This window comes from Sycon ciliatum, chromosome 1, assembly GCF_964019385.1.
Source record: "Sycon ciliatum chromosome 1, ocSycCili1.1, whole genome shotgun sequence".
Lineage (NCBI taxonomy): Eukaryota > Metazoa > Porifera > Calcarea > Leucosolenida > Sycettidae > Sycon > Sycon ciliatum.
The window spans coordinates 23,504,210-23,518,097 of record NC_088643.1 but is presented as its reverse complement, the minus strand read 5'-3'; the positions used below and the strand labels follow the sequence as shown (position 1 = coordinate 23,518,097).

Genomic DNA, 13,888 nt, shown 5'->3' with positions numbered 1-13,888 from the left:
TTGCCATACATGTATATAGTACCAAGAGTACATAACCCCCCGGGGGGGTTATGTACTCCTGTAGTACTAACCAGGGAGTCGTCAAATACCGTATTTGACGACTCCCTGGTTTTCGAGATCAGTCTGGACTTTTCTTCACGCAAAGAAAACTTTTGAAAGATGGTAGTGATTATCATATCTAGTTTGGACCAGGGAGTCGTAAAATACCGGTATTTTACGACTCCCTGGTTTGGACCCAAAGTAACGTTAGTTCTTCCATAATCATCTTCTCACCCTTGGAGATGTCGGGCCAAGAAGGTATTTGACGACTCCCTGGTACTTACGTTTGTGAGGGAGAGAGAAATTCGAATGTGAAAAAGAAAAAATCAGTCCGGGCTGTCGGGAGAGAAGAAAAAAGAGGCCCAAGAGGGAGTCGAACCCTCGATCTTCGGTTTACGAGACCGACGCCTTACCGCTTGGCCATTGAGCCGTCATGACGTGTATTGCCCTATCGGTTATTCTTTACTGCATGGACAGGCTTGTTTGACAGACTGATTTGGAGTGCCCGACCTGTGTGCTGACAAGTGGTATGATGATGTATGTCGACCGGTGATCGGTGCTTGTTCATCTCTCAGTGAAAACAACGGTGGTTGAGAAGTGTTCAGTGTTCAAGTGGCTGTGATTATTGTGAGCTGCTGCCTGTGGCACGCCTGACGGGGAAAGAGGTGAGCCATGGCCGTGGAGAAGAAGAGCTCTCGCGGAGCAAAAGGTAACTCCCCCCCTGATGTTGATTTTTCAGCATTTGTCATCTTCCTCTTTGCGGAGGTAGCTTGAATAATGTTATCGAATTAAATTTAATAAGTCGTTTGTATGGCTTCAAATCAAAGCAAATTTATTTCCGGAATTTATTATACCGGACTTTGATTGACGTGTACAACATGGGAGGCGTTTTTGTGCTATGATTTTGACTGAAGGCTGAGCGTATAGCCGATAGGTTCTACCCATGTGCCGTTAACTCCTTTCATGGCTGAGTCTATTTGCAATGGTTATACAGTATACTACTAGTGGTACATGTAGGGTTGATGACTACAATAGTCGCTGTGGAGGCAACTCTTGACAGGCACGTACTCGGGGTGCGGGGATTATTCCCGGAATAATTTGGGAATACTATCGTTGAGAAAATGTTGGGAATTTTAGGGGAATTCTATCGATCTTTCGCCAGATCCATTGACCTTCAGAAGAGTTTTGGGGGAATTCTGTCAATTTGACCTGCCAGAGCCAACAAGCGCACATCCATGGACGCACGTATATGTACATGCAGCAACACCCGGACAGTCATGTAGACTAGTGTAGAGCCCCACGCACGCGTAGATCTACGCACGTGCAGCCTGAGTACATAGTAGCTGTGTACAGTCATGTAGATCTAGTACGTGTAGTGTAGATCCTGCATGCAGTGATCACGTGCCTGACCGTCCATTTTGCATACTAAAGCGCATGCGCAAGGCACGGTTCGTGCTGGGGTTCTTTTTTTGGGGGGGGGGGGGGAATTCTGGAGAATTTTTTCAATGTTTTGGGAGAATACTTTCGAAGTTCCGCGGGAAATGCCCGAAAGCATAATATCGGGTGCGTGCGAGCATAATCCGCGCACCCCTAGCACGTACACGCATATCAAGAGTAGATAAGTTAATAATATAACCCCAGAGTGTGCAACTCTGCATATGGGGTCTCCGATGGCGAAAACTCACATCACGTGTCTCAGGTATGTTTCGTACTACGTACGAACGAAGGATAGCGTGTGCGCAATCCGAATATCTGCCATGATCATGCTGGGGATTTGCATATCCGCAGTGAGTTTCTGTCAGAGAGTGCTTTTTTTATTACACCGCTGCTCGCTAAAAACGGGCTGGAAACGTACAACTGCAACACTACACCATGTGATGTGACTTTTCGCCGTCGGCACACCCCACAGAAAGGGTATAATGAGTTGCACACTCTTGGGGGGGGGGGGGGGGGTATCTACTTTTGCGCATAATAATCATTACTCCTGTCACATGACATGAGCAGTACAGTTGTCTACACAAAATCCAGTACCGTAAAGTACCGCCAGAGCGCCCCACCATCTCGTCCATTCGTGGTCGTGTTGTGGAGGTGATCTCCTGCCTGTAGTTCATACGACACGAACCTTGTACACATATTACACTTTGTGCAGTCAATCCGTGCCTTCAAGCAGACACGAGCTCCACACAAACCTGCCAAATGTGAACTTGGTACTAAGGTTATCACGCCGTACAAACTTCGTTGCACTCTGCCATATGATTTTCCTTTCCCTGGCTGTAAAATCAAGGTGGGGCGCTCTCGCGGTACTTTACAGTGCTACCGTAAAAGTCCGCAAATAAGTACCTGCCCGAAAGAAATACCCCCTTCATTCTTTTGGCTCTGTCTGTTGAAGTCAAGTCAAGCCCGATAAACATACTGCCCGAAATAAGTACCGGTACGGTGCGCACATGCAGCACGTAGAATGTACATCGACATGAAAATGACTTCTCCACTACACACAAGTCTGGTCCGAAAGTTAGTTCGCGCCCGAAAGTCGGTACCCGCCCGAAAGTTAGTACGGGTGTGGTCACTAAATTCGAAAGTAAATACGTACTTATTTACGGACTTTTACGGTAGTATATCATTAAATTTTGTTGATGGTGCTCCCTTCCATGATCCAATGTGAGAACAAAAAATATTTAAAAAAAGCTTGCTGGGCTGGGTGGCCCTGGACTGCCAACCCTGAGCGATTTGTTGGAAGTTTTTTGGCGGTCTACTTTCACACACCATGTCCAGACAGACACAGACTAGACACTGCAACTGCAGTGTAGTAAAGTAACTGAAATGCGCTGCAGTGTACCAAACTTGTTTGCTGAAAGAGCTGCTTCGACCAATCTGCCCACTGATCAGCGAGGAAAGAAGGGAAGTGAGACATGCAGTCATGAGTGCATGAGCCAGGTGCGACATTTCCAGCAATTCCAAGCTGGGCGTTCTTAGAATCCCGGTCCTCCTGTAGTAGGAAAACGAGGATGGAATGTTTTCAAGTTACTCTTGGCTAGTAGAGAGGTTAAGATGCACGTTATTTCTGACGTGATGCGAACGTTCAGCTCGTGTTATTTGGCTCGCGCGTCAAAAAACAATGCGAGTGACCTGCAGCTCACGTCGAAATTTGGAGTTTTACGCCAAATTTGACATGAAATTGCGCGTCACGTCGGAAATAACGTGCATCTTAACCTCTCTAATGGCGGGTAACGTACACCGGAGCAATGTCTTCAGATTACTTGCATGCCAGCAATCTGGAGAACTGTAAAAGATCTTGTGTGCTGGCTACTGTGCAGTGTTGCCAGGAATAGATTGTATACTACTTCGAAGTAGTAGTAGCCAGGATAGGAATGATAGGAAATGATTGCATTGGTATTAAATCAGACAGATCATCAATAGTGACAGAAAACCATACCCACCACCTGCTGTGTCCAGCATGCCAAGATTGGCTATTTTCACACATGGGGAAATAAGGACATCTCTACTCGCCTGCCAGAGTGTCGTTACAGTTGTACGGAGCTTTTCTGTATGCAGGGCATGTGCCATGGCTGTTGTCAATTATTCTGTAGCGTAGGTCTTGTGCCACCTGACTTTTCAGTCATTTGCTGACGGACTTTTTTGCTTTCATGCATTCTCCTCTGCTGTTGAACAGGGCCTCCGCCAAAGGGCAAGGCGAAGAGCTCCTCAAAGAGCAGCAGCCAGAGCTCTGGGTCAGGCACGCTCATCGCCGTGGCTGTGCTGGGTGTGCTGGTGGCGGGAGTGGTGTACGCGCATCAGGCTGGCCACTTAAACAGCTACGTCGAGGCACTGCAGCAGGGTAGTGCGCCGTCCCAAAAGAGTCCCATTGACGCCGTCAAGGACGAGATCAAAAACGCCGATGCGGAATTTCAACAAGCCGAGACGGAAAAGGATGCCAAGACTCCGCCAACAAAGGATGCTGCATCTAAACCCGCGAAGAAGGTGAATCCCGAAGAAGACAAGGCTGCAGACGACAAGAAGAAGCAGGAGGGTGATGCGGCAAAGAAGGCCAAGAAGCAGGTGTGTTGCCACCCGCTCATGTTGAAATTTTCTTTATTGCAGTGTCCAGCACAGTGGAACATGAAAATCCAGCCACCTTCCAGACCAAACTAAGTGGTTCCCTGTCTGAGGTAGTTTTGGTGTATTTTTGTATGTGTGCATATGGGGCAGCCTTATGCAGGACTGGGAAAAAGTGGTTGTATTTCTGCAGTGGTAGGTAAAAGTAAGGTGGTCGGAGACCAGGGTTTCTCCTCGGTGCATTCTATATTTAAATATGTGGTGTTGTGATTTTTGAGCATGCAGCAGGGTAGTGCGCCGTCCCAAAAGAGTCCCATTGACGCCGTCAAGGACGAGATCAAAAACGCCGATGCGGAATTTCAACAAGCCGAGACGGAAAAGGATGCCAAGACTCCGCCAACAAAGGATGCTGCATCTAAACCCGCCAAGAAGGTGAATCCCGAAGAAGACAAGGCTGCAGACGACAAGAAGAAGCAGGAGGGTGATGCGGCAAAAAAGGCCAAGAAGCAGGTGTGTTGCCACCCGCTCATGTTGAAATTTTCTTTATTGCAGTGTCCAGCACAGTGGAACATGAAAATCCAGCCACCTTCCAGACCAAACTAAGTGGTCCCCTGTCTGAGGTAGTTTTGGTGTATTTTTGTATGTGTGCATATGGGGCAGCCTTACGCAGGACTGGGAAAAAGTGGTTGTATTTCTGCAGTGGTAGGTAAAAGCGAGGTGGTCGGAGACCAGGGTTTCTCCTCGGTGCATTCTATATTACCGGTATGATTGTAGTGTTGTGCTTTTTGAGCATGGATAGAACTGGCCGGATACGGGCGGCTTGGGACCGACGAAGAGTGCCTGGATCTCAGAACACTCAGCCATACATATGTGCACGGGCATTGGTTGTTGAAGGTTTCTTTCGGTGAACTTTCTATTCATCGTTGTGCCTGTGACCAGGCATGTTATCATGTCAACGGGTCCACCAAAGTACCCGCTAGACTGTTACCCGATCTGGGTGTGTATCTCTCTAGCTTGTGCAGTGGTTTTGTTTTTAAAAATTAATAGGAATAACTGAATGGAATTGTACTCGAGAACCGGTACTGATTATTATCTTGTTGCAGTACTGTAACAGTAGTAGTCAGTTACTCAGAACTCGTACCCCGTGTGTCCAGTTATGTCTTGTTGAGTGTTCTTCCATCTCCATATCATGTAGAACCTAGGCAAGTCATTATGTTTCTTTTGTTGGTTGTAGAAGAAGCCAGTGCGCATTCTTCAGGCCAGCATCGGTGCCAAGGAGGCGGACTATGAAATTCGCCAGGAAATCCGTGCCGCCGATCGTCTCCACACCAAGAAGAAGTACCAAGAAGCTTTGACCGAGTTCCGCCGTTTGCTCAAGGGCAATCCGAAGTGCATTCGCTGTAAATACGGGGAGGGAGCAGCACTGCATGAACTTGCTGACAAGCAGAGGAGCAATAAACTTGTTCAGGAGGCCATTGCAGCTTACAAAGAGGTGAGCAGTTGTGATATGCACCCGTGTGGATGTCTGCCATGCTGAGGTAGTTGCAGTCCTGATTGTTTTTAGCTGTTGCCACATGCATGTGCATTGAAGCCGAGAACAATGGCTACTGCACGTCAACGTCTAAAGAAAGAGAGATTTGGGGGGGGGGGGGTATGTTAATACAGATATTTTGTAGAGTAGCATCTGTGCCTTGATCCTCGAGTGTGGTGGCGTTCCTATGGATGCGGAAAACTCGGTCTAGCCGAGTATCACACGAACCATGAGGTTTTTTTGTGGATTACAATTGTTTGAACGAATGAAGTAGTACCAGCCTGCTCTATTGGATACCACTAGCCATGCATCGACTAGCCGCCATGCGCGAACTGATGGTGGTTGTGGTGAGAAGGAGAGCTCTGTACTAGAGTAACCTTGCAGCTTAGAGAGCGTGTGTGAGCAGGCGTGTGTTTACCGCCCTATTACCAGGTGTGTATTAACAATTGTTTTGCCTGAACAACCTTTGCTGCATTGCCCTGTTGCAGACGTGCACATGGTCTGGTGGACGCCGCAGCGTACGTGTAGCCGGCTGTTTGGCCATGTCTGGACGCATGAGCTTCATGGGTCAGTCACGCCAGTCCGTCAAGCTGCTCGATACCGTCCTCGCTGATCTCAGTGAAGACGTTAAGATCCTGGAGGAGATTGGACTTCAGGTGAGACCAGGGCAGCGTGCTGGTACATTGTATGTGTGGTGCTTCGACGTGTGTGGGAAAGAGGCCGTCAGCAGGCCAATGAAAACATATTGCAGGTGTAGGTGTGTTGAAAAACGTGGCCTACTGCACCATCCCAAACGAGTGTACAGTACATGTACCACAGTCAGACCTCGCTTATCCAGATCCCTCGCCATCCGGAAGAAAATAGCTGGTTACAGATTTTCAGCATGCGTGATTCATCCAACATAACCAGTGTTCGATTATCCGGTTCCCTCGTCTATCCGGATATTTTTTGTGGAAAACAGATGTGTGCGGTTAAGCGAGGTCTGACTATACAAGGGTGTAACGAATATTCGATTTAAAGTCGGCATCCGATATCAGTTCCAGAATATACAGCCACACTTGCAGCCAGAGCTGCTTCATGTACGTGACAAGACCTGCTCACATGGCAGCGAAGACACCTTCTCGTTGCTTTGTGGGTTGTTCTGACCTGTGGTAGCAGTATCTCAGCACTCGCTATCCAGGTTATGACCTGTTAGAGAATGGGGACAGCTGGTCAGGGAACAAATTGATTTGTTGAAGTATGTCTCTCGTTTTCAAGGAGAATGGTCAAAGATTAGTCCGTTCGTTGAATTGGTATTCGCCGGTTTATTAATTTGTGGCATTTGCCGTTCGTTGCATCACTAGCGTTGGAAACTTCTACACTCTGTGAGTTGAATGTTGTGTGTGTGTGTGTGTGTGCATGCGTGTATGTGCATGTGTGTGCATGCGTGTATGTGCATGTGTGTGTGTCTGCATATATGTCTGCTTGTGTCCATGCATGTTTGCATTGCCAGTGCCTAATCAGTGCTATGAATAAGAAGGCAAAATCTGCGCTCACTCGCCTTTTGGAGCTTGACCCTGAGAACGGCTTTGGCCTGGGTCATTTGGGATTTGTGTACAAACTGGAACTGCGCTATGAAGAGGCTGTTCCGCTCATGTTTGCTGGACTCCGCGGTAATGATGACCGCTCCAGAGAACCCCGGTTTTACTATCACCTCGGAGACGCTCTTCAGAGACTTAACCGATCGGATGAGGTGAGCCAGACGAGATATGATTCAGCGATGTTAGAGAGAGATTGTGTGTGTGTGTATGTGTGTGTGTGTGTGTGTGTGTGTGTGTGTGTGTGTGTGTGTGTGTGTGTGTGTGTGTGTGTGTGTGTGTGTATGTGTGCACGCTGGGTGTGTCTGTCTGTGTCCGTGGGTACTATATCTGTCAGTATGGGTGTGTGGAGAAGGGGTGTGTGCGTGGGTGATCTGTTGTAAATATGATTGTGTGTTTGTGTGCGCACGCACGTGTGTGTGTGTGTATGTGTGTGTGTGTGTGTGTGTGTGTGTGTGTGTGTGTGTGTGTGTGTGTGTGTGTGTGTGTGTGTGTGCGTATGTGTGCGTATGTGTGTGTGTGAGTCTGTCCGTGTGTCTGTGCATGTGTGTGTGTGTGTGTGTGTGTGTGTGTGTGTGTGCATGTGTGCATGTGTGTTGGTCGACCTGCTCCTCTGTCCTTGTGCAATGTTGGATAGGCGTACGAAGTTTATTCCCAGGGTGCTGATAGCGGCAACTTCAACAGTATGTACCAGCGCTCCACCTACAATGCACCTAACCTGAAGGCACAGCCGTGGTGGACGCCCGAGGAGACACCATATGCCGCCGATATCAAGCGTATCGAGAAGCACTGGAAAACTATCCGGGACGAGGGTCTGGCTGTCATGAACTTGAATCAAGGTCTGTGCCTTGAGCAGCTGTGTTCATCCTTTTGTGTTTTAATCAATTTAGTACTGTTGCATCAGTGTACATGTACATAATCTACAAACAAGGCGCTCGAAGCAGAGTGCTCAATGCACAAATGTGCAAAGCAGTACTGTAAGACATGTTATTATAACGAGTCGCAAATTTAACGATTGTCCAAAATTCATAGGTTAACGAGAAGATATGTTACCGATCTTGCAGTATTCTGCCATATCCACACACAGCATATATAAGCAGTACGGCTTCAACGGATCTTATTATAACGAAGAAATGTCGTCCGTTAAAACGTTAGATTTGCTTCCTCGTTATGTATACATGTCTTACAGTATGTGAATGCCAGATGCCGCTGTCGGGCGATCGCTGAAATGTGTGAAGCTTGAAGTTACAGCTGCACAGCCGTTCGCCTCCGTTGTATGTGTGTGTACACAATCTAATGGTCAGTGTCAAAAGTACCTGCCCGCTTGCCAAGCTCGCTACTTCGAAGTACATCTCTGTGAGAGAAAGATCATGAATATATGCAGGGTTGTCAAGTGACGACAGCTCTATTCTGTTGCCACTACTTGTTGTATTCAGATGATGTATCTCGGCACATGTTTGAGACAGTATGATTAGCAGCTGACTCAAGGTGTTGTTCTGTAGCCAACTGACCAATCTTTGACTTAAGGTGGCTGGGGCGGTACAACTTTTTAGGGGTCATTTTGATCACATTTTGACTGCATTTTTTAGTTTATCGGCAAGGTGGAGATGAAATTTGAAAATGTTTTCTGGTGAATCTTTGGAGAAGAGCCTTCTCTAACCTCCTACAGTTTTATTTTTACTTTTGGACAAAATTTGAAAACGTTTTATGAAAGGTCCGTGAAAAAATAACACAAACCTTTCATAAAACGTTTTAAAATTGTGTCCAAAAGTAAAAATAAAACTATAGGAAGCTAGAGAAGGCTATTCTCCAGAGATTCACCAGAAAACATGTTCAAATTTCATCTCTGCCTTGCCGATAAACTCAAAAATGCAGTCAAAATTTCCCCAAAAAAGTTGTACCGCCCCAGCTTTTAAACCATGCACTTGCATAGAGGCCATCAATGACTTAGTGATTGGATTTGTTGTTCAGAAAAGACTACATTGCACCCTTCATTTACCAAGATTTATAGTGTGTGTGCGGAACTCTGTGTGTGTGTGTGTGTGTGTGTGTGTGTGCGTGCGTGTGTGTGCGTGGGTGTGCGTGCGTGTGTGTGTGTGTGTGTGTGTGTGTGTGTGTGTGTGTGTGTGTGTGTGTGTGGTATGTATGGATAGGGTAGCTGATCCTGGTTGTGTGGTGTCTCTACTGTAGGTGGCTTTGACAAGGAGGAAGAGAACTTGCGCAAGGAAGGTGACTGGGGACAGTTCACTCTCTTTCAGCAGGGCCACGTATTGGAGGACAACTGTCGCAAAGTGCCTAAGACTTGCAAGATCATGAAAAGCATCAAGGATGCTGCTGGTTGCAAGCGTGGCCAGGTAAGCTTAGATTTTATTTTTATTGTCTTGTCACCGCTCACTTTCTGTGTGTTGCCAAGATGATGGTGAGTGACGGTGATCTTGCACCATCATAACAACAAAAACTCCAGTCCGAATTCTAGTACTGTACCGACATCTGTATCTTCTTCGGCAATGCCTGATTCACGCGCTAAACACACACAATCAACTAATAGAATGAAAATGTAACTTGGTGACATCTTTCTTCGACTTCTTTGGCTTCAAATCTCTGTGTTGGTGCCTAAACGGAAGCTGCGGCCCATATGAGCCATCATGCCCCGGTTAAGTTGTTCACTGTGCAGTCTTGCATTGTCTGTGCTTGGGTGACTAGCCGCGAAGTACTTTGTGATTGTCTGTGCTTGGGTGACTAGCCGCGAAGTACTTTGTGATTGTCTGTGTCTGGTTGACTAGCCGCGAAGTACTTTGTGATTGTCTGTGCTTGGGTGACTAGCCGCGAAGTACTTTGTGATTGTCTGTGCTTGGGTGACTAGCCGCGAAGTACTTTGTGATTGTCTGTGCTTGGGTGACTAGCCGCGAAGTACTTTGTGATTGTCTGTGCTTGGGTGACTAGCCGCGAAGTACTTTGTGATTGTCTGTGCTTGGGTGACTAGCCGCGAAGTACTTTGTGATTGTCTGTGCTTGGGTGACTAGCCGCGAAGTACTTTGTGATTGTCTGTGCTTGGGTGACTAGCCGCGAAGTACTTTGTGATTGTCTGTGCTTGGGTGACTAGCCGCGAAGTACTTTGTGATTGTCTGTGCTTGGGTGACTAGCCGCGAAGTACTTTGTGATTGTCTGTGCTTGGGTGACTAGCCGCGAAGTACTTTGTGATTGTCTGTGCTTGGGTGACTAGCCGCGAAGTACTTTGTGATTGTCTGTGCTTGGGTGACTAGCCGCGAAGTACTTTGTGATTGTCTGTGCTTGGGTGACTAGCCGCGAAGTACTTTGTGATTGTCTGTGCTTGGGTGACTAGCCGCGAAGTACTTTGTGATTGTCTGTGCTTGGGTGACTAGCCGCGAAGTACTTTGTGATTGTCTGTGCTTGGGTGACTAGCCGCGAAGTACTTTGTGATTGTCTGTGCTTGGGTGACTAGCCGCGAAGTACTTTGTGATTGTCTGTGCTTGGGTGACTAGCCGCGAAGTACTTTGTGATTGTCTGTGCTTGGGTGACTAGCCGCGAAGTACTTTGTGATTGTCTGTGCTTGGGTGACTAGCCGCGAAGTACTTTGTGATTGTCTGTGCTTGGGTGACTAGCCGCGAAGTACTTTGTGATTGTCTGTGCTTGGGTGACTAGCCGCGAAGTACTTTGTGATTGTCTGTGCTTGGGTGACTAGCCGCGAAGTACTTTGTGATTGTCTGTGCTTGGGTGACTAGCCGCGAAGTACTTTGTGATTGTCTGTGCTTGGGTGACTAGCCGCGAAGTACTTTGTGATTGTCTGTGCTTGGGTGACTAGCCGCGAAGTACTTTGTGATTGTCTGTGCTTGGGTGACTAGCCGCGAAGTACTTTGTGATTGTCTGTGCTTGGGTGACTAGCCGCGAAGTACTTTGTGATTGTCTGTGCTTGGGTGACTAGCCGCGAAGTACTTTGTGATTGTCTGTGCTTGGGTGACTAGCCGCGAAGTACTTTGTGATTGTCTGTGCTTGGGTGACTAGCCGCGAAGTACTTTGTGATTGTCTGTGCTTGGGTGACTAGCCGCGAAGTACTTTGTGATTGTCTGTGCTTGGGTGACTAGCCGCGAAGTACTTTGTGATTGTCTGTGCTTGGGTGACTAGCCGCGAAGTACTTTGTGATTGTCTGTGCTTGGGTGACTAGCCGCGAAGTACTTTGTGATTGTCTGTGCTTGGGTGACTAGCCGCGAAGTACTTTGTGATTGTCTGTGCTTGGGTGACTAGCCGCGAAGTACTTTGTGATTGTCTGTGCTTGGGTGACTAGCCGCGAAGTACTTTGTGATTGTCTGTGTCTGGGTGACTAGCCGCGAAGTACTTTGTGATTGTCTGTGCTTGGGTGACTAGCCGCGAAGTACTTTGTGATTGTCTGTGTCTGGGTGACTAGCCGCGAAGTACTTTGTGATTGTCTGTGCTTGGGTGACTAGCCGCGAAGTACTTTGTGATTGTCTGTGCTTGGGTGACTAGCCGCGAAGTACTTTGTGATTGTCTGTGCTTGGGTGACTAGCCGCGAAGTACTTTGTGATTGTCTGTGCTTGGGTGACTAGCCGCGAAGTACTTTGTGATTGTCTGTGCTTGGGTGACTAGCCGCGAAGTACTTTGTGATTGTCTGTGCTTGGGTGACTAGCCGCGAAGTACTTTGTGATTGTCTGTGCTTGGGTGACTAGCCGCGAAGTACTTTGTGATTGTCTGTGCTTGGGTGACTAGCCGCGAAGTACTTTGTGATTGTCTGTGCTTGGGTGACTACACTGTAGGTGAAGTATTCTGTGATGCAACCAGGCACCGTCGTCTGGCCACACTGTGGCCCCACGAACTGCCGCCTGCGCTTCCACTTGGGTTTGGTTGTACCCGATGATGTGCACATCCGATGTGGAAATGACACAAGGTAAGCCACACGCACACACACTCACACACACACACACACACACAGACACAGACACAGACACACACACACACACACACACACACCATATAGACAGCGTGCTGCTTTGATAAAAGCAGACACTAGATGCACTGGTACCTTGAAGTGAAATTGGAGTTATTTTACCAACCAGCCTCGGCAACTGGGTACTGGGAACCCAGGGCCAACAGACGTACCAACAACCTCAGCCATGAAAGCTATAATACACCCCCCCCCCCCCCCCCCCACACACACACACAAACACACACACACATGGTACAATTTCTGCGATCTCCTTTTACATGTATATCGTCTGGGAGCAGTATGTCCAGGTGCTGTGACCTTATGTAGTATGTTGGCTTTTTAAAGTGAGTTTAGGGAGTGTCATTGCCATACTGGTGCTACACTTGATGGCTTCTCTTCTGTTGGCGACTTGAACTTACACATTGTTTGGTGACTAAAACTCTGCCTGCTTGCCTGTGTGCGTACGCGTGTGTGTTTGTGTAACGTTATGCGTGTGTGTGTGTCCACGCCATTGTGCATTTGACAGGACTTGGTATGAGGGAAAGACGATAGTGTTCGACGACTCGTTCGAGCACGAGGTCTGGCACCACGGCAAGAGCTTTCGCATGGTGTTTATCATGGACTTCTGGCATCCCGACCTGACCCAGAGGCAGAAGGAAGAGCTGAGTCCTATCTAAACTCTGTGCTAGTTGTGGTGACAGCCACTTGCATACCAGCTCAACCCTGCCAAACATGTTAACATCTCATCGTGTTGCCATTTTTATAGTCCCGTGATGGCCCCGCCAGATGAATATCTGAGTCGAATTCCTTTGCTGCACCTGCTGTTCTAGTATATCTTTCTGCTCGTAGATAGATATACCCTGCCTTTCGCTAACGCTGTTTTAAGGTTACATGTATGTCGATTCCGACCACGCTGAAGATTGTATGTGCTTGAGATTGGTATCTATACATCGCATTCCACATTCTCCTGTTTCTGGTCTATGCTGCGGTATGCATTCTCGTCGCCGTGATTATTCTCGCCGAACACACACATCATGCATGCATGATGCGAACAACTTGCATGTACTTGAGAGCGTTTTGGGACTGTGGTTCCAGTAGGGAGGCCACAGTGTTGAATGCATCCTGTTTTGACCTAACACTAACAGACTAGCTCTTGCCAATCGTATTGGGCTACGAGCCAGGGTACTGTAAATCGTGAAATTATTGCGATGGTCTAATTTCTGCGAAATTCGCGGCCGCGTGGAAATCGCGAAATTTAGACAGCGCGAAAAGGATATCCATGAAAGCAAGAGTCCATGGGTGTTATGGACTCTTGATGAAAGCAAGAGTACTCTATGTACTCTTGATGAAAGGTTTAGCAAGAACACCACAGGTTTAGCAAGAATGCCATTCTGCAATCGCAAAATTAAAACCTCGCAAACCTGTCCGGATTCTGAAAACGCGAACTAAAAACGCCGCGAAAATTTCACGCTTTACAGTATGTACATGTAGCTCCACACCTATCACTGTGTAGGTACAGGTGTAGGTACAGGTGTAGGTACAGGTGTAGGTACAGGTGTAGGTACAGGTGTAGGTACAGGTGCAGGTACAGGTGTAGGTACAGGTGTAGGTACAGGTGTAGGTACAGGTGTAGGTACAGGTGCAGGTACAGGTGTAGGTACAGGTGTAGGTACAGGTGCAGGTACAGGTGCAGGTACAGGTGCAGGTACAGGTGTAGGTACAGGTGTA

General features: G+C 47.7%; 1 protein-coding gene and 1 non-coding gene across 4 annotated transcripts; one reads left to right on the top strand and one right to left on the bottom strand.

Moving 5' to 3' along the window:
- Positions 1–397: 397 nt before the first annotated feature.
- Trnat-cgu (transfer RNA threonine (anticodon CGU)) lies at positions 398–469 on the bottom strand. Its single transcript has one exon. It is a non-coding gene; the product is annotated as a tRNA-Thr (tRNA).
- Positions 470–589: 120 nt separating this feature from the next.
- On the top strand, positions 590–13,230 carry LOC135818982 (aspartyl/asparaginyl beta-hydroxylase-like). 3 transcript variants are annotated; one of them, XM_065332149.1, is made up of 10 exons: positions 590–748; positions 3,710–4,095; positions 4,381–4,602; positions 5,327–5,584; positions 6,112–6,279; positions 7,116–7,355; positions 7,838–8,039; positions 9,391–9,554; positions 11,991–12,121; positions 12,687–13,230. In XM_065332149.1, exons 1-10 carry the CDS (start codon positions 712–714, stop codon positions 12,835–12,837), a joined length of 1,959 nt encoding a protein of 652 aa, XP_065188221.1. In that variant the 5' UTR covers positions 590–711; the 3' UTR covers positions 12,838–13,230. The 3 variants fall into 3 exon arrangements, with proteins under 3 accessions (XP_065188221.1, XP_065188218.1, XP_065188226.1); XM_065332146.1 differs by having other exon boundaries at positions 4,378–4,602; XM_065332154.1 differs by lacking the exon at positions 4,381–4,602.
- The last annotated feature ends 658 nt before the right edge of the window (positions 13,231–13,888 follow it).